Raw genomic sequence first — 27,806 nt, forward strand, 5'->3', positions numbered from 1 at the left:
CCCCCCTTTACCCCCACAAAGGCTGCATATGTCATGTACTTAATAGCTACACTCTCTAAGTGCCACAGAAGACTCTTGCTCTAATTGGAAGCAATGTTAAAAAGGAGACATGTTGGCAGCCGAGGTGATGCCAGGAAAGCATTGTTGTAAGATAAGTATTTTTATTTAAGTATATTTATACCGTTTTTTTGACTCCTCGAAATGGCAGGAAACCATTGCAGATAGGGACCTGCTCACGAGGAGAATCTCAAAAGGAGAACCTGCTCAAAAGTAGCACCACTTTCTGCCTAATACAAAGCTGCTGCTGATAGGCTTGGCAACAACAGTGTTGTTGCTGCTGCCATCATTGTGGCAGCAGCGGCAGGAGGAAAGCACAGCACTTGGGCAGGCAGGCAGCCACTCCTGATGGGAACCAAGCTTGGTTCTTGTCCAAAAGTGGCACCGCTGTCTGCCCAATGCTAAAATGCTACTCAGGGGCCTGGCAAGGAAGGTGGGAATGTGGCATTGGCAGGGAGAAAGTGTGGTCTGATTGGCTGTGTGGATGGTGGCACCCATTGGTGGCCCTGTGCCCAGGGCCTCCTGAAGTCTGGTGCCAGTCCTGATGAGGCTAGTTTCACCTCTTTTGAAAGGGAATCCCATAACTGTGGTGGTACCAGAGAAAACACCGTATCTCCTAGTCCCACCATCTAACACTGCAGATGACAGACTAAAACAGGGGTGCTAAGCGATTTCCCTCCAGAGGAGAGATTCTCCTTTCAAAACTTGGAGGGATGTACACAATGAGTATTCCATAGAAGATATTTAAAGCAAATTGAAATGTCAATGAGACTTGGCAGCATTAATCCAAATGCACTTTAGTATGAAATTGCTGCATGCCTCGCTGTGATATGTAATCCCTGCTCTGCACCAAAATAGAGAAAGGTAACTAATGTAATGTTTTTACCAATATTTTTAAAGCCTCTAGAAATTGCTTCTACAACTTGGTGGTTCTTACAGTAATGTCTAAGAACAGCAGGCCAAATGCCAAGATGTTGCCAATAATATTGAATCTCTCATAGGAAGTTCTGCACGTCAAATATTCATGACCTCGTGCATTTTGTACGTCATTTACGGGAGAAAGAATAACATTTAAAAGACCTGGCGTTTCTCGGATGAATCTGATCCTTTTCAGATTATCTTCCTGCAGTGTGAGTCAACTGAAAGCGTTATGGCTAAGAACAGAACACTCTAAATACATGGAAAAACATGATGCATTAAAGATGAGTCAACATGGATTTTCAGGCTTCACAAAACCACTTAGATTTTGAGGGATATGATTGAACATATAACGCAGGTTGGTGATCATTGGCCTTTGTGCTTGGGGCCTGTGCTTGGGGTTGGGTTGGATCAGTGTCAGTTGCTACCCAAGAAAACCTGACACTAGGAAGGTAGGATTCAGAACACGTTTTCTTATTGGTGGGTTACTGTGTGGGGCGCAATTTCTTTCCCAGTGCTCAAGGTCTTCTTCCTGGTCTGTTAAAGATGGTGCAATTTCTAATCTTCCTGGAATGGGCTTTCCAATACCTTCGCTGCATTCCATTTATTGGAGGGGTCCCAGGCAGTGATTTCTTCCATATATATCTGCTGATGCTCTCTGTGAAGTCAAATGGTAGCACTGTTAGGGCAGTGTGGCTCTCTCCTGGACTTGGGACACAGCAAATACCCAGCTTTGTCATCCTTTGGAGCCAACCAGTATTTATAGCTCAGTCTTTGCTAATTGTCAGCCTAGAGGTCTTGCTCAGCTCTCTAAATGTTCTTAAACTGGAAGGGGGGGGAATCATACAAAATGAATTATAATTAATCTGAATTAACTAATCCCAAATTGCCAACGTTCAAAACTTACTCATAAGGGCTTTAAACGAGTTATGTGGCTAATGTAAGAAGAGAATTGGCATGAATAATAAAGAGCCTGAATCTATCAATGTCCTTTGAATGGGATGCGAATAGATCAATAGGTGTCACAGACACTACGCATTATTAAGTGGAAATAGAGACTCTAATTTATTCCAAACAGGCCTCCGGTTTCAAACAGATGGTCCTGGCTTCTTTCCTTTCTGTTGTTATGAAGCTGCACTGCGAACTTCATAATGCAAAAGGTGGTACAATGCCCAGCTCAGCACTGTCTACTTTGTCTGGCACAGTCTCCCAGGGTTTGGGGCAAGAACTTCCTCCAACCCTGTCTGGAGACACCACTGAGCTGCAGTCCTTCCCCAAAACATTCTGGACCTCGATGTGAGGATGGGCTGCCCATGACACTGAAAGACTGACAGTTCTTTCACTTACTCTGACTTGTTTGTTCACCTAAGAACAACATAGGAGTATATTAAGTGGATGACACATAGGAGAAGGTGGGAATTATTAGCAGCAGCCAAATACCCTGAGGAAGAGCCATAGCACAGTGGCACAGCATCTCCCTTGCATGCAGAAGGTCCCAGGTTCAATCCCTGGCATCTCCAGGTAGGGCTGGGAATGTCCACTGTCTGAAACCCTGGAGAGTCACACAAACTGAGCTAGACTGGACTCTGTAGAAGGCAGTTTCCTGTCTTATATTGTGGTGGGGAGACTGTAAGACCATTAGGTTCAGAAACCCACCAGCTGCCCTGGCAACTCTACAGGTTAAGAGAATGTCCAGGTTGCCAGTCTAGCCTCCCAGCTTGTAAAACCTGTCTGGTCACAGTGGTATGGAAGAAATAGGTGTGCACACAATGGGAAGCATTGCCTCTCTCAAGCCACTTTCAGTTCTCTTAGAAATGCCTTATTAAATCTACACACTGTCCTTCTTCTGAAGATCACTGGGCAGTTTACAACATAAAAACACAAAATGCATAACAATATAGAACAATAACCCCAGCCCAAGTCAGATCTCCCTGCTGATAAGCAAGATGGAAAGGAAAAGGTTAATGCACTCCCATTCGCCAAACAACAGACTTGGACTGCTGCCACTCTCAGCTGTGCTTACGCAACCATCAGACAACTAAATATACCATACCACATGTGCTATTGAGTTAGGACCTCAAATCAGATCTGGCCCATCCCTTTAATGTGCATTGTTGATTCTCTTATTCTGGACAAGGTTATTGACTGGATGGATTTAGAGAGCAAAAGTGCACCCTAGATCTGTATAGTTAAGTGTTTTTATAAGGATTTGCTTTTATGACCTTTAGATCTTTTCAAGACCACTGATTATTTATAGCCCATCTGTCAATGGTTCAGACTTGCAAATTGCCAGCCACCTATAATGCCTTGCTAAAAGGATTCAGAGTGAAATCATATAGCCAGTTACCCGGGAGTAAGCCCCATTAAACTCAACAGGACTTATCTCTCAGAAGATAAAATGCTGTAACCCTATGCGTACTTGCTTTGGATTAAGATAAAAGCCTGTAATCCTATGCATACTTGCTTTGGATTAAGCTCCACTGAAGAGAGTGAGGTTTACTTCTGAGTAAATATGCATCGGCTTGTACCCCGAAGATTTAGTCATGGTTCTTTTGTACTATGTGTCAATGCCTTCTGTTACTGCTTATGCTGTTTTCCAGAATTTCTCCAAGGGATTAATGGTGGCTCTGAAAAATGAATAATTTAATTGCAAAGCAGCATTTTCTTTTTAGAACAGGGTTTTTATAGCTTTGGTCCTCCGGATATTGTTGGACCCATCAATCAGAGCCAGCATGGTGAAAGGTCAGAGATAGTAGTTGTTGTAGTCCAACAGTGCCTGGAGAACCACAGGTTAGCTATGCCTGCTCTAGAAGATAAAGTTCAAATTCATATAGAAAAATCAAGATTTAAAGAAACAGTGAGCTCTGTTACGAGAAGGTAAAGGGACCCCTGACCATTAGGTCCAGTCGCAGACGACTCTGGGGTTGCGGTTCTCATCTCACTTTTCTGGCTGAGGGAGCTGGCGTACAGCTTCCAGGTCATGTGGTCAGCATGACTAAGCCGCTTCTGGCGAACCAGAGCAGCGCACAGAAACGCCGTTTACCTTCCCGCCGGAGCAGTACCTATTTATCTACTTGCACTTTGACGTGCTTTCAAACTGCTAGGTTGGCAGGAGCTGGGATCGAGCACCGGGAGCTCACCCCATCGCAAGGATTCAAACCGCCGACCTTCTGATCGGCAAGCCCTAGGCTCTGTGGTTTAACCCACAGCGCCACCCGCATCCCTACTGAGCCTAATTCTTCACTGTGGGTGGTCAAACCTTATGCACTTAAACCATGCATGAGACCTATGTTCTGTTCCAGATCTTGTGCATCATGAACAATGTGCATCAATAAGCCGTCTTTTTATTTCTTTACATTTATAATTTTACCAAAGGCTTCAGTAGGTGACAGAACATTAGAACTCTGTTGAAATGAAATAATAGTAATTTTAATAATGTACTCTGCCAGTTTGGTACTAAACCCTCAAAGGCAGGCCAAGCTGGATTGCTATGTGAAAGCAAAGGGCTTCTCCAAAGGGAGTGGCCTCAGTTAAGTGGGGATGCTGTACACCTGGTAGATGCAGCTGTGTCCACTGAACAGGTGTTGATTACATCTGCTAGTATAACACCAGGGATAATGCACACAAAATGTTAGTACAGTACTGGTGTTATGGTTGCCAAATCCTGTGCTGCACACAGGACAGTTGTGGATTAAATAGCTGTGAAAAACATTTTAAGCAAGTGCCGTTTCTCCTGCTATATTGAGGCAATGGTCAGACAATCTTCTGTGCACTATAGTGCATAGGAAAAATCCAAGCGGATACAGACTTCATTACCTTCTCTCACAATACTTGCTATAATTCATTGCCATACCAACTATTTCAATACAATTGAGATCCTATTCTTGAACCCCAGGTCCTTTTCAGTGGAAGGCTCATTAAAGTGCCACCGGCTCGTTAACAAAAATTGATTCCAGCAACATGCTAATGTACTGTAAGAAATTCTTATTTTCAAAGTCTGATATCCTCCTGTTATTTTATTTTGCAAAACGTGTATGCCACTGAATATATATATATATATATTTTTAAAAACCAGTTAAGTGGTTTGCGTGAATTAGTATAAAGTATTTATCGAAGTTGTGATCAAGAAAGAAAACTGTTAGGCATCGATTCCTGCAACAGCAACAATCAGCACAGCAACAATCAGCATCCCAGGCATTGCAAAACAGAACTGCAGTCTAATGTTTTGCAGAAATCAGCTTAATGTATTATCTGAACTTCTCAAAGAGAAAATAGGAAAAGGCTATTCAGCACATAGTTAAAATGTTATAAACTACACTGGCTGTTGTACTCTGTTAAGCTTCTATGAAACTTTGTCAGCCCCTTTTCTGTTTGCATGAAATAGCCAAAATATAGGTGAGATTTAATGGCTTTTAGACCAAGTTCAAATTCCCATTCAGCCATAAAGCTTACTGGGTGATCATCCTAGCTTTCAGTCTAACCTAGCACCCAAGGCTATTATGGGGATAAAACAGGGGGGGGGGGCTAGGTAAGCCCCTGATTACTTTGGAAAGATGGGATAAATTTTTAAATTAAAAAGCATAGCAAACTACAGAACAAATGTGAATAACATTACTAGCCTGTGTGCACCAGTTTTGTCTTGATTGTGTTTTAAAACAAATGATACAGGTGCTGAACAAAATAATAAAAAGTCTGCATGGAAGTCCAGTGGCAGATGCATGGACGGCAAAACAAAGCGTGGTTCCACCCCTTGCCTTTGAATGAAACAGCACTGGGGAAAGTTGCCTTATTTACCAATATGCAAGCAGAGCATAGTGAAGGTGACCTGATGCAGAAATGGGGAAACTGACTGGAAAAATGAGAAAGAGGCAGATATCCCCATTCCTATCAGAAATACAATAAAGCATCCAAAATAAGCATACATATGCAAATTTGTATAAGTGATAGTGCTCACTAGATTAAAACTTCTTGGAGAAGACTTTGAGTTAGCTTCACACATTTTTGTTAACACTGTCCATATTGCAACTGCCTCTGTTGATGGGAGCTTCACTTTGCTTGCTCTGCTTGTTTCCTCTAAAATTCCGTACTGTTAAATAAACAATGTCTGTTCCCTCATTATATAAGGGATGCAGGCAGCAGTTTTTTCACTTTCCAATAAATCTAAAATCTAAAATCCTATTCATGTGTAGGATGGCAGATTTCTGATGCAGGATTAACGAAACATTTAGGTCTAATGGAATGGTGGGATTAGTGGAAGAATGGCAAGCCTTTTGTGTGATGGTCTCTGCAGGCTCATATTAAGGATCAAGTCGCTGCTGGCGGAAATATTAATGTGAAACCTGGCTTTAAACAAAATCACTACAGAAATATAAATTTTCCTATCAACTTCCCAAACCTGATGCTTTCTTTTCAGACAACTCTTTTCCGAGTAGCATGCCTATTTCAAGAGCAACAGGTAAAGCAATTGTATGATTTGTAACAACCAAGACTGGGTAGAGCATTACAGTTTATTTACTTCTTTTATTAAGCATTGATGGGAGAGATTGAGGTCAACAAACCATAGGCTAATATTAATGCTGCAAACTGTAGTTGGATCTTAGTATATTAATGCTCTCCTGTGGTATATAATAGCTTTCATTACTTGTTAAAAATGCCTCTTTAGCATTTGTATCAACCTCCAGCACTAAGACTGAAAACATTATTATTGCCACTCAAAATCTAGATTTTATCAGAATTGTATTCATTGCAAAATAAAAGAACTCCTGACGCTAGACTGCCAATTGAAATAGATGCAAACAGAACAAATCCAAACATTGTGGCTAGCACAATATCGCTGACAACTGATGGCTGTTTGATTCAAATAGGAAAGTGAGATAAGCAGCTGAAATCTGATCCTACCCTAAAACCTACTGTTGTAAGCAAAATCCAAATTACTTCTCAGTTTGGGGATCCCACTGCTAACTCATTTCCTTTCTATGCCCACGTTCCATTGCCATTGTGGCAAAGCCCACAATTGTGGATTGGTAAAATCATGATGATGTGTTTGTTGAAAACAACTTTCCCCATATAGAGTTCAACATGTTAAGCACTGTGTACAAACCAAGTGCAGGAATCAACATGTGCAACAATATTCATTTCTGCATTTATATTCTGCCGTTCCTCCAAGTAGTTCAGGGTAGGGACAAAGAGAAAGAGAGGAGGCAAGGTAATCTGGCTAACTTCATTGCTGAGGGGGGTGTGTGTGTCTCCTCTCAGTTTCTTATTTTTCCAATACTGGATTACCTTCAATTCTACACACTGTATATCCACAACAGTTTGCATTTTTTTTATGAAGCCCACATGAGAATTTGTTAGCATATGTGCATGTTCTCTTAATGTACACATTTTTGTAAGCAATTTTTGCCTACTGCACACATCATTGCAAGCAATTCCCCGTAATATTACATTTCTGCATACTATTTAAAATAGTATAATTTATGCATAGCAAAATTAAGAGAAATTGGCATTTTGAAGGATAGCTTTTTTGGTTGCTGTATTCTTTCAGAAAGTGCAAATTACGTAAGCATCTCTGCTAGATGGAATAGCTAATGTCATTGGGTGAGAATTTGTGAGAGCCATAGGCAACCGATCTCTTGGCAAATGAGGATATTTTCAATTCAATTGAGGATCTTAGTGGGAGGAAGCTCTCTTCATATATATGAGCTATTTTACATCTGAAGCTCCTGATGTAATCGTGACAACATTCTAACCCCTAAAGCAAAGTCTGGGTACGAGAAGGGACAGAGGACATGCTGTTAATAAGATTGCTATTCAGAAGAAAGCTTTCATGATATTTTCTTTTTGGCCTCTTAACAAGGCTTCGGGAAAATCGGCAGTTTCTACAACCCAATGACCCACCGTCTAATGCCAACTGCTTCAGCAGGGAAGAGGGAAGACATTTTCGTCTCATCATAATTTTACCCCAGGGAAGATGTCCTCGAATCAAATCATTCTGCATCACAAAGGAATCCAAGTAGTCCTTATCCTAAAAGTGCCTTTGAGTCATCAGAATGTGTTATTGCTCACACTGGGTGCCAGTTATCTGAGGTTTCCATGACAACTTTTTCAAGGCAGGATTGACTTTAAATCCATCCATCCAAAGTACAGTTCCTTTAAGTGATGGGTGCACACTGCAGCCCAACTTTAAAACTGGTAATAGTATTATTTGCTAATGCTACTAGATCATTACACCATCTGTTGGAACTGTTCCTGTAGTTCAGAGGGCAACCTGCAACCTCTCCCTAATTTCATGTAGTAACAAGGTGGGGGGGAAGGGGGGAGAGAGACTCAGGACCTGCTGGCATCCGGTCCATGGCAGATTATCTGAGGGAATATGGCCTTTGACATAATATGTTCCTCACCCCTGCTGTAGTTTGAAGGGTCTGAGAGCAGGGCCGTCTTAAGCCCACCCAGCGCCCTGGCGCTAGGTCCCTCCAGCGCCCCCCTCCAGTGCCTTTCCAAGGGCCCGGGAGTACCAAGCGGACTGCGGCAGCAGCGGGAGGCCACCTCCGAGGACTCCGCGCTGCGCCTCCTTCTCGTTTCCCCAGCGCTGGGTTCCGCTCAGTCGAGCTTCGCCACCAGCGCGCGCACCGCGGGACCAGCAAGAGCTGCTTGGGTGCTGTGCGCACGCTGGTGGCGAAGCTCGACTGAGCAGAACCCAGTGCTGGGGAAACGAGGAGGCGCAGTGCGGAGTTCTCAGAGAAGGAGCGCAGACCTGGCCAGATCGCCGGAACCCTGCGCTCACTTGGCACCCTTCCAGCGCCCTCCAGCGCCCGGCACCGTGGTTCTCCGCGCCACTAGCCTCTATGGCTAGGACGGGCCTGTCTGAGAGTCTCCACCCACCCATCTCCACAACACATAGGTTTAGTTCTGGCATAACAGGATGCAACAGTTTCTTGCTATGTGAGTAAGGCTTAACAAAGCATACTTAAGGTCACACATTCCTCCCTCCCCTCTATTTGACAAACCAGAAACTAAAGGTGTTCACTTTTGCTTTCAAACTAATCAGTTTCCCTGTTTGACCTATGGCTATTGAGAACAAGCCAGGATAAAACCTTGGTTTCAGAACCTGGTTTGCTCTCAGACGAGTGGCATGCTCCTTCTATGTCACGTGCTCCTGCACATCACAGCAACATACTGCACACAACAAGCACTGAAGCACATCACATGCAATTATGTGTGGGAGCGCACCACGAATATGCACAGGAGCATGTGCCGCTGGACATCTGTACACATTTGAACACATTGTTATCACTCACTGCTTATCTGCATGCAGCATGATGTTGTGTGTGCCCACACACACGCCTGAGAGAAGAGCTGCCACAACTTCTCGTGATTTGCAGTCTCTGGTTTGGCTCACTTCCTCTAATGACTAGCTCCACATCTCTTTCGATATTTCTGCCATGTTCATTGATTGGTCTGCGATACCAACACTGGGCTGCATTCTAGTCCCTCTACCACAGCTTTATTTACTATTATTCATTTCGTTCATGAATCAGCTCCTATTATGCTTCTCAGATAGATTTCACAGTAGGGATTAAGGACAATAAAAAACATCCACTGTAAAACATGCAAAAGTATTTCATATGGAAAAACAAGCTTTAGCCGCTCTCTCCAGCCTAAACAACGTTGTTTACTTATTTGTTTGCCCTTTCTGAGCTATAGGACAAACAACAATAACAACAAACTAGAAATAATATGAAAAGTGTGGCTGCACGGGAGCAGAGTTGTGAGTCCAGTGTGCAAGACTATAGAACATGTTTTGTTAGCAAGTGTTGTAGAAGCGTTGTAAAAAACTTCTTGCCCAGCACGCTTCCTTCTGCGAAACTCAAACCTCGTTTCTAAACATCCAGTAATTTTCCTTCTGAAGTTCAGATAACAGTCAAATTGCAGCTTGTAGCAGCGGAAGTCTCATCCAGCTTTCAGCGCCTGTGAATAAATCACTTTCCACTCCCTTGTTCATTAAAACAGAGATGATTTATTAGGGCAACTCCAGCCAGGAGAAGACAGGTCCATCTCGGCTGGAACTGCGACACAAACAGACAAAATGCTTACAGACAGTGTCATATATTTACAGATACACAATAGCAAACAGGTACTACTTCCTGTTTCCTGTTTACATTGACACGTCACAAAGCCCCTCGTGATACAGGACGACTGCTGAGCCATTAACCCTCTCAGCTCACAGTTTGCTGCTTACATGACACAGCTGTTGAGTGCCTTGGCTCACATTTTCCATGCTGTTTTTCTGTATGCATGAAGGTTTAAGCCCCTAAACCATTGGTTTTCAGCCAGTGTACTGTGGCACCCTGGGGTGCCTTGATTGGTAGTCAGGGGTGCCACGGGCAATACTGGCCTCTGTCCCTCTTTCCTTCCCTCCCTCCTCTGATGCCCTCTCACATTTCTGCCTCCCAAAGGCTTCCACAGCTGTTTGTTCCAGCAGCCCCGGCCACAAGCTCCTCAGGTGAATGATGCCTCTGGGGCTGGCCAAGGGGTGCTTCACAGACCCCCGTGGGGCAGTGTGAGGAGGCACCTCTCTTTGGGGCAGGGGGGCATCTCAGAGATCAGGGGCAGCAGCTGTGGCTGCCCAGAGGACTCCCAGGGAGAGGGGAGAGGAGGGTGTTCAAAAACAGGTGAGAGGCTGCCAGCACTGTAGGCAAGGGGTGACATAACTGGGCTACTGAGCCGTCAGAGGTGCCACAGAAAGAAGATAGTTGGTCAAGGGATCTGTGGACTCAAAAAGGTTGAAAACCTCTGTCTTAAACTTAAGGTCTTTTGATCCCTGAACCAGTGTAATGCGTGAATAATTTTCTGACCAACCTATGAACTTTAAGACTTAAGAATCCTGTTGGCAGTTTACTGTTCTGTCAAGGGAGTAGTAGCTGCACATTAGCTTAGGAGGGTTAATGCTCAAATGCAAGACTGTCACATGGGAGACTTTCCAGCAGGGGCCAAACTAGGCTTTATTTCACCTGGGTTAAAGAGTCAATTTGGCACGCAGACCAAACATGCATTTGCAGACACAGGTTGGGAGCCTCAACGGCACCCCTCTGGAGGCTTCATCTGGGGCAAAAAAACCCAGCTAGTCCCCCCACATATGGTAGCTATGGCTCTGCTTTCCAGGTATGCTGGAAGTAATATGAGAAATATTTGCCGGTCGATAAGATTCCACACAACTGCTGCAGCAAACAACCTGTCTGCTTTATAGCCTGAGAAGTCCATATTACAAACTAGGAGTTAATGCCTTGGAGGGTATTTAGTCCACAATGTTTAAGCTACTTAACTCCTATTATCATTAATAGGAGTCATGTGGCTGATAATGTGCCTCCAGCTAATTAAAAGCCTTATTCCTACACCCTGTCTCATCTGAGTTATTTGGTTTCACATGGATGGTTCTTTATACAATTAACTAATTTCTTAATGCTTCTCTCCACAGCGAAGAAAAAAAGGAGTCGATTCTTGAGGTCCACACCTTGGCATAGAGTTTCTGTTAATACCACAAGTCTGTGGTATTTTAGTGAATTTTAGTGTTGAATGTGTACGAACCTTAATGAGGAAACTCAAACAACATCCAGACTGACTCAGAAGACTTTAGATTTGAAAGGAGGGGCTTTGGCTTAATTCAACAGGTCTTGGATTCTCCTACCCACATGCATTAGGATTGCTGCATAAAGAACCTAAAACACAGAAGAATGTGAACCTTTCTCCAACCTCCCCCTCTCCATTAACAGCTCCCCCCAATAAATAATAATGTGAAGAATTTCCACTTTTCAAAAGGAAAAGTACAGCAAACATTTCCCTCTCAGGACAGTATAAGAACATAGCTCCATATCCCTCACCTATATTTCTTCTTCCTACATCGAACCCTTACACACTGTCTACCTTGCAGAACCGCAGAGAAAAGTCCTGGGCAGAATGCCAAAATGACCTGGCAGCATAAAGAAGTAGCGGTGTGGTGACTCAGCAAATGTACAGTATGCCTTTGCAGGTCTGTTGCAGCACTCTTCATTTATCAGCTTCCAGGAAACAGTTATTTTCCATAACAATAGCCTTTCTTGCTTTCATCTCATTCTGCTGGAATACAAGTACTGAACTAAAGCAATGCTGTGAAAATATATTGATGGTTTTCTCTGTGTGTTTTATATTAGGTATATATAAAAAAATCTGCTCTGCAAGATAGCAGTGGTAGCCACATGGAATGTAAATGTAAAAAATAAATGGCATTTGCTTGTTCTATAGATGCCCAGTGGCCAGATATTCATTAAAAAACAAAATATGTGAGAATTACAACAGAGCACTTTTCAGGCCCTTATACAATGAACCAATGACTATATAAATGCATGGAATTCCCACCCCCCATCCCACCCCAGTTTAGATTTGCAGTGTAATCCCACACGTCAACTCAGAAATCCTATTGAGTTCACTGGGCTGACTTACAGGAAAGCAGATGCAGGATTGCAGGATTACAAATAAAACTGAATAGACAGAAATGAGCTGGATTTAATGCTTACATCTAACAACACATCTTTAAGGTCATCACTATCTCAAACAATGGTGCAGTACCGAACCATCAATACTTACCGTAGTTCAGTCAGCATGTCGACATCAAGTATTTTCCCTACAATAATTACAATGCCTCCCTCTTGTGGCAAAGAGAAGTACTAGTACTATTTTAAATATAGATATTTATGAACACACTAGGCATTGCTGTCTAGGGCCTAAGGTGGGCAACAGCAATTATACATAATCTTATCTACAGGGGGTAAAATGTGGACACCACCCGCTCCAAAATTCAGGGGAGTTAAATTGTCAATATAGTCCATGGCTATACTCCTAACATATTTACTATGGAAATAGCCTCCACTGAACACAGTACTCAGTTCTGCCTAAACCTGCAGTAGCTTATGCTGCACGTCGGAACTCTGACAGCGCAAAACTCTGCATGTCTATCCAGAAGCAAGTCCCCCTGAATTCAATGGGTCCTACTTGTGGGTATAGGATTCCAGCCTAGAGGCAGAATGTTTTGTCAAGGCGCATCTGACTGCTTTCATTACTCTTTTCTAAGCACGTTTGTACAGCTATGGTAGGCTTCTCCATCCGAAATACAACTTTTTTTGGGAAACAGCAATCAATCCCAACTGCATATTGTTACTGCAAGCCCGCCCAGCTGCCAACAGCACGTCCTCTGCTCCTGGTTCTTCATGGTGATTAAGGGCTTATGTGTAGGACTCAGGGCCAGATTTAGGTTTGATGAGGCCCTAAGGTACCGTAATGAAGGTAATGGGGCCCTTTATATGTCCAGGTGTCCTTTGTCAACAAAAAAATGTCAGTTTTTTGTGTTGAATATACGGTATATGGTAATTTATGGACCTAATAGGTATCTAAAGCCATTTGCCACTGTTGCTGTATGTAGGTTTTATTTTGTTTCTTATATTTTGGAAATGTATATCCAGCTTTTTTTACCTTTAACTTTGGGGGGGGGCAAGAGAGTGGGGCCCTAAGCTATAGCTTGTTTAGCTTATAGGTAAATCCGGCACTGGTAGGACTAAACGGTTAGCAGTTCAAGGGTTGTTGCTGTTGTTAAAATCTGTATGCCGCCCTTGACCGCGGATCTCAGGGCGGTTCACAACATATACCAGGGTGATTTGCTTTCCTAGCCTAGCTAACTCGTGCTCTGAGATCCTGCATTTCCTCTGAAGCAAGTCCCTTTCAGTTCAGGGCTGCTTACTCCCGAGTAAAAAGCAAGCGCCGAACTGCAGCCCCCCGTTCCTCATTGCCGTATCCGAGAGTTGACGGGGCTCGCGCGTCTCTTGCAAAACAACAACAACACACAACCCAAGCTCGCATTGCAGCTGCTTATGCTGCAATGGACGTGGGTGCATACCAAAAAAAGAAAAAAAGGTAGGAGCCGCGGGGGGACAGACCCAAACCCCTCCCAAATGCAGGTGGATTTACAGTCAGTCCCGCGCAGCAAAAATAAATAAATAAATGACCGCGGTGCGTGCAGCGCTTAAATTCTCCCCCGCCTCCCGCGCGCCCTTTGGCTGACCCAGAGGCCTTTGCGCGATGACGTCACGGGGCCGGGGCCTCGGGAAGCCTCGCGGCGGCGGCGGCAAACGGCAGGATGTTGCGGCGTCGGCGTCGGGCGGCGAAATGACTAGAGGCGGGAAGAGGAGACCCGGAGCGCCGGCTGTGCAGGGGCAGGTCAGTCGACAGGCCCGATAGACGCGCACATAACGCGGGAAAACCGGGTGGCGGGGACCAGGGGGCGCCTCATCCAACCTCCTTTGTGCCGCCCGGCTCCTCTTCCAGGCGAGGAGCGCGTCTCCCTCCCTGAGGCGCCGGGCGCCCCTCTCAACGCCTTCCGCTGGGCCTGGCAAGGATGGGGACCCCCCGCCCAGGGATGCCTCCTCCCAGCTCAGTGGGCTAGAGCGTGGCGGCGCTGATCACACCCAAGGTTTCAGGTTCGGTCCCTGGATGCGGCAGCTGCTTATTCCTGCACTGCAGGGGGTTAGACTAGATGATCCTCCTGAAGGTCCCTTCCAACTCCACAATTCTATGACAGGTCAAAGCACCAAGCTCTGGATTCAAATCCCCTTCCTCTTAGGCCCCTTCCTTCCCAATCCTCCAGCGGGCTCCTAATAATAATAATACTAATAATAATAATATGTATGCCCTACCCATTTGGTTGGGTTTCCCCAGCCACTCTGGGCAGTTCCCAACAAAATAATTAAAACACGATAAAACATCAAATATAAAAATCTTCCTAAAGCATGAGAGTGTGAGCTTGCTTCTTCCCAAGCCTTGGGATTAAAATTGATCTGCTGTCCACTGGTACTAGTGTGAAAAGGGGAAAGAGGTCAAGAAGAGGCGGTGCTCAGGCGAAGCAGACGTCCCCGGCCATGTACGCCAAGAGGTGGAAAGCTGCTACCGGCTCCAGATGCCCGAAGACTTCTATTGTTTCTGGAGGTTTTGTGAGGAGCTGGATCCTGACAAGCCATGTGGTGGGTTCCGAAAACCAGGTTTTTCCATGTTTGTTTGTTTTTTGAAAATATCATCTTTGGTGATAAGACGTTTTGGCAACAAAGGCAAGGAGAGAAGTTCTCAAATTTCCTCTTTGCTTGGATTTAAAGGTCAAATCCAGTGCCCCAACTGCAGTGAACCTTTTTTTAAAAAAACATAGTCTACAAACTGTTTCCCCAGATATACACCTATGTAAAATGACACACTTTCCCATGAATCTTCCAGTGTTGATGGTTTCTACTGTGCAGTTCATGGACATTGTTATTGTCCTCACTTTAGTGTTCTGCACCTAAAAGCATAAGATGGAACTGCTGATTTTAGTGGGACATATTTCTCTGTTATGTGTTTAGGATTGGACTGTGGTGAGAAGATATTATAGAAACCAACAGTTGTACATATAGGCCAAGCATTAAAAGTTTTTGTCTCCGCCTAGAGTTTGAGCTAGAAAGTCTTTATTCCTCTCCCTTCCCCTTCATTTTTAATATTTTTTATTTTGGAAACATTATTTAGGATTAGAAATGTGTACTGTGCATGCAGCTCTTCTGTAGGTAGATGGAACATCAATTTATTGGCCAGAGAAGGGAGAAATGCACCTAAATTAGAGTTGCATTAATATGGGGCAAAGAAGAGCTTCTTTAAATAAAGTCATTTTATGAAAGTTAAATAGGGCTTTTCTGGCTTAGATCTTTCTCCAGAATAAAACAACATATTTTATGCCTTTGTGCTATTTTTTGAATGAATTTGTAAATACATTTCACAGATGCACTTAAATCAAGCATTGGACTTCAGCTAGTTGGGCCATATGACATTCTTGCTGGAAAACATAAAAAGACAAATAGATCAGCTGATGTGAACTTCAATCTTCACTGGAGGTTTTTTTATGATCCTCCTGAATTCCAGACTATCCTTATTGGAGACAGCAAAATGCAGTATCATATGGGATATTTTAGGTAAGTAATGTATCTTACCTTGGAAAAAGATTTTACTTATTCTAGCACTTCTATTCCAGTCATTGCCTTAAAACATACATTAGGGCGATTAGGAACTGCTGATTATTACTTTCAAGTAGCCCTACCCAGAATAGGATATGAGGCCAAGGACTAATTCCAGCACAACGTTTGGCCATTTTAATGATAATCTTTCACCCGTATGTGTCTACAGGTGGAAAAGTGATATCAGAATGTGTTGTCCATATAATTGGGCAGGGGAGGCAGTTTCCAATAAATATTGCATCTAGCAATCTTGTTTACATAGGCTGTTTCCATATACATTTTCCATGCGAAGTTTCACTGAACGTTCATGCCAAATTTTGCAATCAGCCTGTAGTCTCATGTTGGCATACAAAGGCATTCCATAGGACTAGGAAGGGAGGTTTTTAATGTTTGATGTTTCGTTGTTTTTTTAATATTCTGTTGGGAGCCGCCCAGAGTGGCTGGGGAGGCGCAGACAGATGGGCGGGGTATGTATGTATGTATGAATAATCTGAGAACTATTTATATGGAACTTTGGGAATTTATTCATACTAAAGAAATAAATTTATACCGTATATCCAGCAGGTGGCTCCATACATTAATTTAGGCAAATGAAAACCACCTGAGAAATCTTGTACTTGCCAATTAATTTTTATGGAAGCATAGGCAGGAAGGCCATTTTCGAACTGAAAGTTTGAATTCTTGATTTTACTGTTTAAATTGGATAAGTGTGTTTAATCCAGTAAGTGTGTTTAGTACACTTTTAATGCCTTTTCTAATATGTTTCTGTCTTGACTGGGTTACAGCAGTCTAAAATCTTAAGTATAAGTTATGAAGAAATTAAATTTCCTACTCAGAGTGAAAATTTGCGAGGCTATTCCACAATCCTCAGAGAAACATAAGAACTCATGCTATCACTTTTTTAAATACTATTTTTGGTTGGGAACAATCTGGATTCTCTTTGTTAACACCACAGAGAATACTGATGTAATATGTTTAACTTCAGGACTTTGTATGTGAATTTTTAGGGATATGCCGGATGAACTGCCTGTGTGGGTTGGTGAAAATGAAGCCAAGAAGGGCTGCACAATTTCTCAAGTTGGTGACAATGTATTTGCTGCTGTAAAGTAAGATTTAATACTTTCAACTCCTGGATTAAAAGCAAACATGAAGCTGGACCAAATTAGATGAGACAGGAGACCAATTTCTATGTTTATGCTGGTTGTTTTTAAAAGCTGAAATGTAGTTGCAGGGCAAGTGCATATTTGATTAGAGCACTGTGTGTATATGTTCAGATATATGTTCACCATCTCATTGTATAAGGGTCTGGTGACTTCTGTTTCAGTGTATCTGAAGAAGTGTGCATGCACACGAAAGCTCATACCAATGACAAACTTAGTTGGTCTCTGGAAGGGTTTTTTAAATTTTATTTAGACTACGGCAGACCAACACGGCTACCTACCCGAAACTAGAACTCTGTTCAGATATTTACCCACAAGCCATTTCCCAATAAAAAGGCACCACAGCTATGTCTCTTTATGGAACGGAAAAGGTACCTACAGGTGAAACTGAGAAAATTAGAATATCGTCGAAAAGTGCATTTATTTCAGTAATGCAACTTATTATTTTTTTATTTTTTAACAAATGCTTTCTTTTGGAAATTCCACAGTAATAAAACAAATAGTTTCAATCATACAAAAATAAACATCGCTATTACATTTCATTAATTACATTCCATTTATAATTGACCCGCCTAACGAGAAATAATTACAGTTACAACAAATAAAGGCTTGACATATCTTGCTTTGCATGTCATGCATCTATCTCATATATTGGTTTCACCTTTTAAGTTGCGTTACTGAAATAAATGCACTTTTCGACGATATTCTAATTTTCCGAGTTTCACCTGTATTTACTTTGATCCGTCTAAAGTGCCTCTTGCCCTCCTGAACAAATTCTCCTGCATTTGCCACAAGACTAGTGTGGGGTGCAATATATCGTAGCTGCTGTATCATAAGCTTTGGTATACCTACTTGTCCGCCAGAAGCTCCATTTCAGTTTTGGTAAAAAATGGTGGGAGACCAATCACATGGCTTACCTAGTTTGGTTCATAGAATTTCTAATTTGGGCACTCCAGTGACATTTAGTGTGCAATCCTACACATTCTTACCTAGGGAATGAGTCACAATGATACAGTGAGGCTTACTTATGACTAGATACAGTATCTTGTATCTGTTAGTTACTTGCCAGTTGCTCTTGTATAGCTGTGTTCAGCTTTTGTGAACATTACACTTCTTTAAAAAGCAAGAGGGTAATCACTTTCCTATCAAAGTTTTCTATATACCCTGTATCATTGTTCATATTATGATTCTTAGCAGTCTAGGACGGGGGGTGGGGGGAAATAGCATAGCTGTCATTTATAGCCAAGTTTCTGCTCAACAGCAATATTTGAGGCTGCCTTTGAGTTATCATTTTCAAGTCATTACTCTTTGTAAACACTTTATGCATTTTCCAGTTGTTAGCTCAGAAATAGTTTCAGCCATCAGTTCAGTAGTTTTATTGAAAATTAATGCATAATAAAGGGGTTGATTAATGTACTGTGACCTGTTCAGTTTGCACATGTTGAATGTGTTTTTCTTCTTGACTAAAATAAAACTGAAGCAAAAATTGTAAACTTAGTTTAAAAAGCCAGTAGCTAAACAATACTGAAATCAAGATTCTCCATGCAGCTGTTGTTTTTGTCTGTTTCTCCTGATTGAGACAACTTGCTTGTTGAAACTTTTACCTTGTGTGACAGTACAAAACACCACCTAGTCTATTGAATAACCCATATTCTGGCACATCACCTGAAAGGGCTGATTGCGGGACTATTTTGATGTGATCTTTGAACATTGATACTTCTTTTAAAAGTGATCACGTGAGCATTTCCACATGAAGTAATTCTATGGTGGCTAGTAATCCATAAATACAGCTGTTTTAATCAGTGAGCAAGACTTAATAAAATCCTTTGGGAGAGGTTATAGTCCCCACTTAATTGCTGCTTCCCCATGGAGGCACTTGTGATCATTTCAAAAGCCTGTCTCTCAGCACCAAGCCCGACTCCAAAGTAGTCCTTTGGAATATTTACAGCTAAAGTTAGTTAAAAGTCATAGTTAAACATTCATTCATTCATTACTATGTTTTGTTTTGCAGATTAAATCCATGCTAGATTCTTTGGAAGACTTAAGAAAACTTTACATGCTTTTATCATTCAGGGCTGGGGAACCTGAGGCCCTCCAGATGTTGTTGGACTCCAACTCCCTTCATCCCTCATTATCAACCTAAGCTAATGGAGTCCCAACAGCATCTATTCTAGAGTATCCCAGGTTCCCCATTCCTGTTACAAAGAAAAGCGGATGATACATGTAACACGAAGTTTTCTTTTTGTTTCAGATTACTTTTGTCCAAAAGGCTTAAGGAATTGACGGACAAAAAGAAAATCAGCATTCTGAAAGATATAGATGAAAAACTAACCAAAACAGCAAAAGAACTTGGTTACTTGCTTGAGCAAAAAACCATGAAGATGAAACAGAGAGACAAGAAAGTATGGCTTGATTTCTTTCTAGATTAATAAAGAACTCTAATGTATAGGCCCGCTTCCTTTTTTTTTTCCCTGCTCAAAGCCAGCTTGTGTTAATTTTCTTTAAGTTTACAAGGTAACTTATCCTAGGAAATAAATTCTCAATGTTTTAATCACCTTTTTACTATGAGAAAATGTCGAGTTGCTTTACGTATGCTTAAAGCTTGATTGTTGTTGAAAGGTATAAATTACGAAGCATTGCTTGGCTGTAGGTATTTTTAAAGTTTTAGGAGCCATAATAAATTATGTTCAGAGCACAGAAACATATTCTTGATGGCATCTGACAGCAATGCCTTTTATATAAATTATAGCATCAACACTTCATGGCAAAACATGAGATACCACTAATGTATACTTTAAAGATCCAAAGAACTTAAATAACAGAACAAGCAGAAACAATATGGAGGACATAGAAGGAAGTGTCTCAATCTCAACCCCGAAACCAAGCATCAGGAATGACATAGATTAAAACTTAATTCTAAAACATGGATTTAGAATAATATCAGACATGTTTGTTCAAATATGTTAACTATAACTAAACTATGTTCACCAGCTATAGGCTATGGATGGAAAAGTGTTACCTTAAGCAACCAGGATACCAGTTACTTGTGCAACAGTCTATGTTTTGGAATGAGAGCTGCAAATTCTGTTCATATTGAACTATGAATTTTCAGAACATTTCTATCTTTAAAAATCTTAAATTTAATTTGGGAAAGACAGGAGCAAGTTATAAATTCCCCTTCCCCCCAGTTGATCAGGAAACAGCTGAACAGCCTAAAAAGGGGATTCCTTGAGAAACAGCCAATTCAAAACATTGTAGGTGCCTTGTGGTGGTAACCTCCAATGGAACTGGCTTCTCTGTCTTTTCCCAATGGAATCACCACTTCAAGAGGAAGGAGATGGAGCACTGTTTTCAATGGATTGTCTTAGTGCTCCAGAAGATTACATGGATGAGCAGCAAGGAACACTGAGCAATGCTCTATAATCATTGCTGTCACACAAAAAGGTAGGGAGCTGTCTACTTGGTACAAAAGGTTTTAAAGGCTGGTTAATAATTCAGTTAAATGTAAATACTTCTAGAAAAATAACAAGTCTTTTGAATAGATGCAGAATTAATATTTTAATTCAGATGTGGTTCCGTGTAGTTTGACAGGCCTAGGCTTAATTGTATTTGTCTCTCTTTTCAATACAGGTAGTAACCAAGACATTTCATGGAGCTGGTCTGGTTGTCCCCATAGATAAGAATGACGTTGGGTACAGAGAGCTTCCTGAAACAAATGGTAAATTAATTCTAGTGTTTCTGTTCTTAGAAAAAGAAAAATGAGTTTTGCTATTAGTAGTAGAGTGCATTTAGATACTTCACTGAAGTCTTGAAAGAAAAGAATAAAAAATTGTATAACTTATACTACAGATAGGCTTCATCTTACATGAGGACTGTGTTCCTGGTTATCGTATGTATAAGCAAAATTGCCTCAAGCCAGAACAGTCTCGCACAACCTTACCCTTCCCCCTGACCCCGCAAGATATAGTGCTTTTTAAGCACCCTGCCTTGCTTACTGGACTCCGGGACAGTTGCATGAGGGCTCCTGCAAGATCTCAAAACTGCCCTTTCCAGTGTTTTCCAGCTGTCCTCCTACTCCATTTAATTTATTGTTTGGTGATCCATATAAATCTGCAATCACGCAAGTGAAATCAGCTTAAGATGCGATCTGTCTGTATCCGTTGTTGAACTAGATGGTTAGATATCTGGTAAAAACAAGAGAGTACTGTGGCACACATTTAAGACAAATGATTTTATTGTGACTTGATTTTCATGCCATATAAAATAGGTCAATATGTCACAGGACTCTTGTTCTAAAGCAAAAAATATGTTTGCCCTTTTGGGATTCATTCTCTCTTGGAAAAGGAGTAAGTCATGTTTCAGTTTTCTTGAGGACAGCTCATAAAATACATAAACATCTTATGTGTAACTATCTGATGCGTTCTTCCTTAACTTGAAAATACTGTGCTGTTTTCTGTAATGCAGTTTTAAAAAGGAAAAACAACTTTGTGTTATGAAAAATATTTATATGTTAGGTTGAATCCAGACTTTTGCTCCTAGTAGCAGGAGTATTCCCTGAGTGTTAATTCCACCCATGAGATGCTCCCGCTGGAAGTAGGGAAAGGTCAATTTTGCTGGTTCTCCTCTCCTTGGGTGACTTTATAGAACAATGTGAGAGGTCATGGCAAAGGCTGCAGGGAGGAGGGGGAACTGGCAAAAATTTAACCCAGTGGGAGCGTCGGAGTCGAATTCCATAGCTGTAGTGATCACTAATGAGCAACCTGTCTGCCATTACTGATACTCTTATTGAGAAATCTGTTAAGTTCTGAGGAATCCTAGGCAACATACAGTAACACAGACAAAATTGATTGATAAAGGAAACTTGTTCCAATTTAGTTCTCATGTGAACTTTCCTCTGCAGCTAGTCTCAAAAGAATCTGTAAAGCCGTTGTAGATGCTCCCAATGATGACCAGAGACTGAAAGCCTTTGCCCCTATTCAGGAAATGCTAACTTTTGTTCAGTTTGCTAATGATGAATGTGACTATGGAATGGGATATGAACTGGGAATAGACCTCTTCTGCTATGGGTCACATGTAAGTAAAATAATTTTCTCTGCAGAAACTCATTCATTTTGTGAATGAACAGAAAGAACAAATGAGCTCAACCAAACAGCTCTCGAAACTATACAGGAAACTGAGGAAATATTTGACATGAAAAACAGTATGAGTGTGTAATACATTCTTTTAATCTTTTCTAGTATTTTCACAAGATTGTTGGCCAGTTGCTGCCTCTTGCTTACAACTTGCTGAAGAGGAATCTGTTTGCAGAAATCATTGAAGCTCATTTAGCTAATAGGAAAGAAGAGAATGTAGACCAGCTTGCAGCATGAAATAGTGTCATTAAGTGAAGTATTGAGTTGCCTTGTTTCAGGGTATTTTCTTGTTTTTTGGTACTAAACTGGTGTAGTTTCTATGTGAGATAAATAAACTTGTTTTGCTAAAGAGTAGCAGCTTATTGACCGGGGTGGGGGTCCAAATTATATTTACACTTTCAATTTGCATTCTGTGTTGCCATACACTGTGATATTATAATATAATGGGTTGCAAACCATGAGGTGGCCTTTTAATGGCAGAAAAGCTGTTTTAAAAAATACAGTGGACTATGAGGAAAGTTCTGGGGTGGTGGGAGGTGAAAAACCTACCTTCCGTGTTACCTGAGCAGTAGAGTTTCTACCCATCCTCAACAAGTGAAAGTAGGCATAGACCTGCCTTCTTAATAACTTGGTCAGAAGCTATATATGCAATACTAGGCTACTACAGAGGTGACAGCAAATATGCCATAAAGGCTAGGGATCAATCAAGCCAGTCTTTCGGGAGGAAGAAAACTTAATCAAACCAGGAGTTAGAAATATGTTAAACTTGCTTGCTACAGACAAGAGAACAAAACCAATTTTATAAACAAATGTTTGTTCCAAAACAGCCAACATAATTCCTGCATTTTCACATTATCCTACTTTTTTAGACAATTACTATCTCGAAGCAGCTCATGTCAATTAAAAAAGAAACTCACTGCCATTAGACTTTGCAACACACACACACAGAGGAAGCAAAAAAGGTAGAGAGAGAAATTGTTCTTTAATGCCAGAACAAAGTTGGTGGTTATTTTTCCTTTGGTCCCTTTATTTATGTTTTACACTCTGCTCTGTTATCCCAAGTGGTTCACAAAAAGTTAAATTTAAAATCAAGTCTCTGTTGAGGCCCAAATGAAGAAGGTGAGAAGCTTACACCTACAAAATTTGGTGAAGCAGGTGGAGGGACAGATCCAGCCAACAAAACCTCTTCTTCAACAAATGACAAATGCTACTAAAAGCCATTTTTGGCAGAGTAGCAAGTAAAGAATTTTTAAGTACCTTTCCAACAAACAAAAGTTACTGATGGCAGATTGTGTTAACATAGGAATAATCTACTGAATTTCCGTGGCATTGTGCTGACTTTGCTTTTGGTCACATTCAAGGTTTTGCCTCATGGTTTTTGTTTTCACCTGAGCCTTGTTTATGTGGAAGAAAATGGAGGACAGGAATCTAATATAAAAGGGTAGTTTGCAATTGATTATTATAGAGCTAGATCAATCTGCAGTATTGTTCTTCCACTTCAAAAAAGGTGTTTGTGCCCTTTCTGCTCATTCACGAAGCAAATGCAAGAATGGAAAAGGCTGTGTTTTAAACATTCTTCCACTCTGGTAGGTTTGACAGTACCACCCAAATCTTCACATAAAAGAAATGCATATGTACTTAGTATAGCCAATGATTAAGTAATGAAAAAAGTCAAAACCAAAATGGTCATACAGAAAAATTTATTACATTTTAATAATGAAATCATCACAGTAATAGTTCTTTATTTTACTGTAATGATATGCAACTATACCACACTAGTATAAATAAAAACATCAGGATTAATGTTTAATACAGGTCTAGGAAATATCACAGATTAACAAACTATGCATTTATGAACCAACTGAACTGCTATAAACAAAACAAAGATGACGATACCCTCAAACACATCCTGTTCAACTTGATAAGGCCCTGCAAATTTTTACATTAGTATATACCCTCTGCTTTTTTGCGCAATGCACAGGCACACTTAGTTCAGTTCCAGAGTCTCTTAATGACAAACAAACTCATGTCATGTGCTAGTGAAGAAAACTGAGCAGGTAAGAACAGCAAACAGTGCATTAGATCGGCACAGAATAGATGTGAAGTATTCAAGGTGAAGGTCTAACATTTTAGTGAGTGATCTGGGGCATGAATTAGTATAGTATATTTTCACTTCATGCTGCAACAGGTAGTCTGAGGGCACTGAATTTAAACAAAAAAAAACCTGTCGTGTTAAAGCAAGTAGCTATATGAAAGTTTCATACTGAACAGGACAGGAGGATTTCAAATTAAAGCATGTTACTTAGAGAAAGTAAGTTTATTTTAGATATACATGATAAGAACCAGGGCAGAAGAGTTTTTTCAATTGCTTTTACTTCTAAAGAAAGTGTTAGAAGCATCATAAGTAGTCTCCTGAATTATGTCTATACATTAGCCAAATTCTGTTCAGTTAACACTGATTTACACAATAAAAGGCTCCAAAGGAACAAGTGTTCCAGTTTAATACCCAGGCAAGTAAACAAAGAAGGTCTCATTACTACCAATTTTAAAAATAGCATGGAGCCAAAGTTTCTCTTTCTCTGACGGGGCTCCCATCAAAGGCTGGGAATCTTTGGATTTGGCCCAATGTACTGTGCCAAAAAGTATAGCTTTGGCAAAGGTCCAGCTCAGAGTTCAAAGCAAAGCTTTGAACAGTTTCTAAATCACATTGACCAATTGGGCATTGCAAAGAAATAATAATCTATCGATTTTAAAAGCTATGCCTAAACAATTAGTATTTGGACCACTTAGCAAAGCACTTGTTTACAGTTCTTAGTTGCATTCCTACCGACTTCACCAAATTTACTCTGGTATTCCTTTGGAACATGTTTTCCTCAGACAGATACTCTGGTAGCGAATGATTTGAAAATAAAAAGCTTACTCAGGCAACAGGCCTGAGATACACAAACACACCTGGTGTTACACAAACACATATGCAGTATGTAGGGCACCTGGTTCTTTTTATTAAGAGATGCTTCCTTGGCTACCTTCACACCTTGTGAAATTTAAGTGTTTCCAAATGGGCTTATCAAGTGAGGTAGGGGATTACTGGGCAGAGTCAGGCGCAAAACAGTTTACCACACAGCCCTCAATCATTTGGACAGTTTCATGCTCACCCATAATGCTTGAAAAGCCAATGTACTAAATGCCCTCGTTATCAGGAGACGTGAAGCTCTGGAATGTTCACCTGCCAGTCACATCTCTAAACTGTCCCATTTATGTTTCAGTTTTTTATGGTCAAAACCCTCAAAGTAACACCTCCAAGTCTTTGGGCCTGGTTCACACATGATAAACCAAAGTTTGGCTTAACTAGACACTGCGAGCTCCAGAGCAGCTCCTTGCTCCTCCCCAGTCCTTTTTGCTGCTGCAAGCTAAGCCAAACTTTGGCTAAGCATCTCATGCAACTGGGCCTCATGGTTAAGCTCTCTTCTCACTGACCATGAGCTACTCCCAAGGCCAGCACACTAAGCCAAACGTTGACTTGGCTCACTGAAGCAGCAAAAAGGACCAGGGAGAAAGATACTGTTGTGCAAACCAGGCTACTGTGGTAGTGATGCTTTGTGTAGAATACGGTGTAGACATTCCAAATACAAAGGATTGTATAATGGTGTTCCACTGCTGAAAGAAGGCTCTTTGATCCAGCGGATGCTTCCATCAGCAGAATAGAGATTGGGGCAAACTTTCCTCCTACAATGGACGGAAGACCATTAGAATAATGTAGAAAGTGGTGCACTGAGGCAAGGCTCTGCTGCATCCAAGAGCTTTTTGTCAATTGAGAGACACCAAGTGGATACAACCCAGAAATTTCTAATTGAGACAAAAAATGTTCCAGTAAATTATATCTGTTGTGGATAGGATTTAAACCCGACATAGTTGCAGTAGGAATCAATTGTTACTTGAAAAACTGAGTTATCACTTCAGCAATTACCGTATGTTCCAAAGCTACTGAAAATCAAAATCAAAACGATAGCAGGTTTATAATTAAAATAAGTGTTTTTAAATCCTGCAATATTTACAAATAATGGGTCCATTATTTCTGCTTTGTTTAAAAACAAACAGTAATTTAAGATTATAGCCATCAATCAAGTGGCAGGCTGCATTATAAAGAAATATTAAACACTTCCCCCATTTATAAGCTTTTGCCTAACCCATCTTTGCTCATGGAGGTTTCTGAATTACTGTATAAAAAATACATTATAAAGGTTAAATTAACTGTGTCACTGTTAACTAATTTTATTTAGTATATTTTAATTCATAAAAATATAAATAAAATAATGCTCAAATATCAGTGTATATCTAGTGCAAAATATGATTACATTTTTGTAGGAACAGGGAACAAAAAGTGATGGGTCGTAATTCTGAGGCGGGGAGGAAATCTCCAGTGTTTGAGCATGCAGTTGTTACCAGACACGTTTATATAGAATTGTTCTTAATAGAGTAGCAGTATTTTCCTTACACCGCACAACATTGGTATATACCTTAGTGTTTTTAATAATACAAAAAAATTGCATAAGCCCAGGTCATGTTATCATCTTGCAACAACATTCTTTTTGAGACAGGTTTTGGCTGTTTAAGCTGCAGCTCAAAAGCTACAGGATTTCAAACATGCTTCATACAAGTTATTTTACCTGCTCAATCTGCTTCTGTTGCAGTAGATCAGAACTGCCATAATAATTTCATGATATACAATCTCTTAAGTTTAAATGGCACAAGAAATACTTCCTTCTTGTGAACAAACTTAGCAGGTCACAGTACATCTCAATATGAGAAACTACCATTTCAGAAGGGCACATCAATTGTAAAGAGGCTCTGTTAGGGCTCAGGAGAGAGAAATAAAAGCTCTTTTGGAATGTAAAGAGGCGATATAAATAACTATGCACTTAATGAGTTAACACAACAATTGTCTGTGGTAAAAAGGGCAAAATCTTCCAGTATTCAAAAGATGGCTCAATTCAAAATGATCCCTCCAGAAACAGGGACTAGTAATCAGTTTCTTCAATGCTAAAGCAGCAGGGTACAGAATGGAGCCTTCCATCTTCTGACACAACTTTGTTACTGCACTATCATGGCAGATCTAGCAACTTAGAACGCATCCAGTGCAAGATTGCAGAACTTCGCTCCTACCCTCTTTGTTACTGTGAGGACCATCCTTTTTCCAACTCTGCGCTTTATCCTAAATCAACTCCTGAATTCCAGCGGCATGCTTCCCCAAAAATCCAGCTTTCCTCTTGCATTGCAAAACAATGCCTCATGCTAAAGTGTTGTGCTATTCAACAAATGAACCTCCTCTTCACTTTCCTCTCTCTCCTCTGTTACTGAATTCAGTTGAACATTATTGATGCGGGGTCTTGGTTTGCCGTCTGGGCCATATGACGGAGGATATCTTTTTTTGTTATGATGCCAAGGAGGCGCCTGGAAAGAGACACATAGAAGATGGCTAATTAAAT

The 27,806-nt window shown here is 41.0% G+C and overlaps 2 protein-coding genes across 10 annotated transcripts in view; one reads left to right on the top strand and one right to left on the bottom strand.

Moving 5' to 3' along the window:
* The first annotated feature begins 14,059 nt into the window (after window positions 1-14,059).
* Window positions 14,060-22,669, top strand: HPF1 (histone PARylation factor 1). Of its 2 annotated transcripts, XM_035111630.3 has the most exons (8): window positions 14,061-14,217; window positions 14,855-15,017; window positions 15,797-15,986; window positions 17,036-17,134; window positions 19,440-19,590; window positions 20,819-20,906; window positions 22,089-22,261; window positions 22,426-22,669. In XM_035111630.3, exons 1-8 carry the CDS (start codon window positions 14,080-14,082, stop codon window positions 22,555-22,557), a joined length of 1,134 nt encoding a protein of 377 aa, XP_034967521.3. In that variant the 5' UTR covers window positions 14,061-14,079; the 3' UTR covers window positions 22,558-22,669. The 2 variants fall into 2 exon arrangements, with proteins under 2 accessions (XP_060134681.2, XP_034967521.3); XM_060278698.2 differs by lacking the exon at window positions 22,089-22,261 and having other exon boundaries at window positions 14,060-14,217.
* A 1,334-nt stretch (window positions 22,670-24,003) lies between these two features.
* CLCN3 (Cl-/H+ antiporter 3) overlaps window positions 24,004-27,806 on the bottom strand; it is a 49,276-nt gene continuing 45,473 nt past the window's right edge. For all 8 annotated transcript variants that reach the window (XM_035111626.3, XM_035111621.3, XM_035111627.3 and 5 more), the window contains one exon: window positions 24,004-27,771. In XM_035111626.3, the coding sequence (XP_034967517.2) occupies window positions 27,681-27,771 (91 nt within the window). In that variant the 3' untranslated portion in view covers window positions 24,004-27,680. The remainder of the gene's footprint in view (window positions 27,772-27,806) is intronic.

This window comes from Zootoca vivipara, chromosome Z1, assembly GCF_965207765.1.
Source record: "Zootoca vivipara chromosome Z1, rZooViv2.hap1.1, whole genome shotgun sequence".
Taxonomy (NCBI): domain Eukaryota; kingdom Metazoa; phylum Chordata; class Lepidosauria; order Squamata; family Lacertidae; genus Zootoca; species Zootoca vivipara.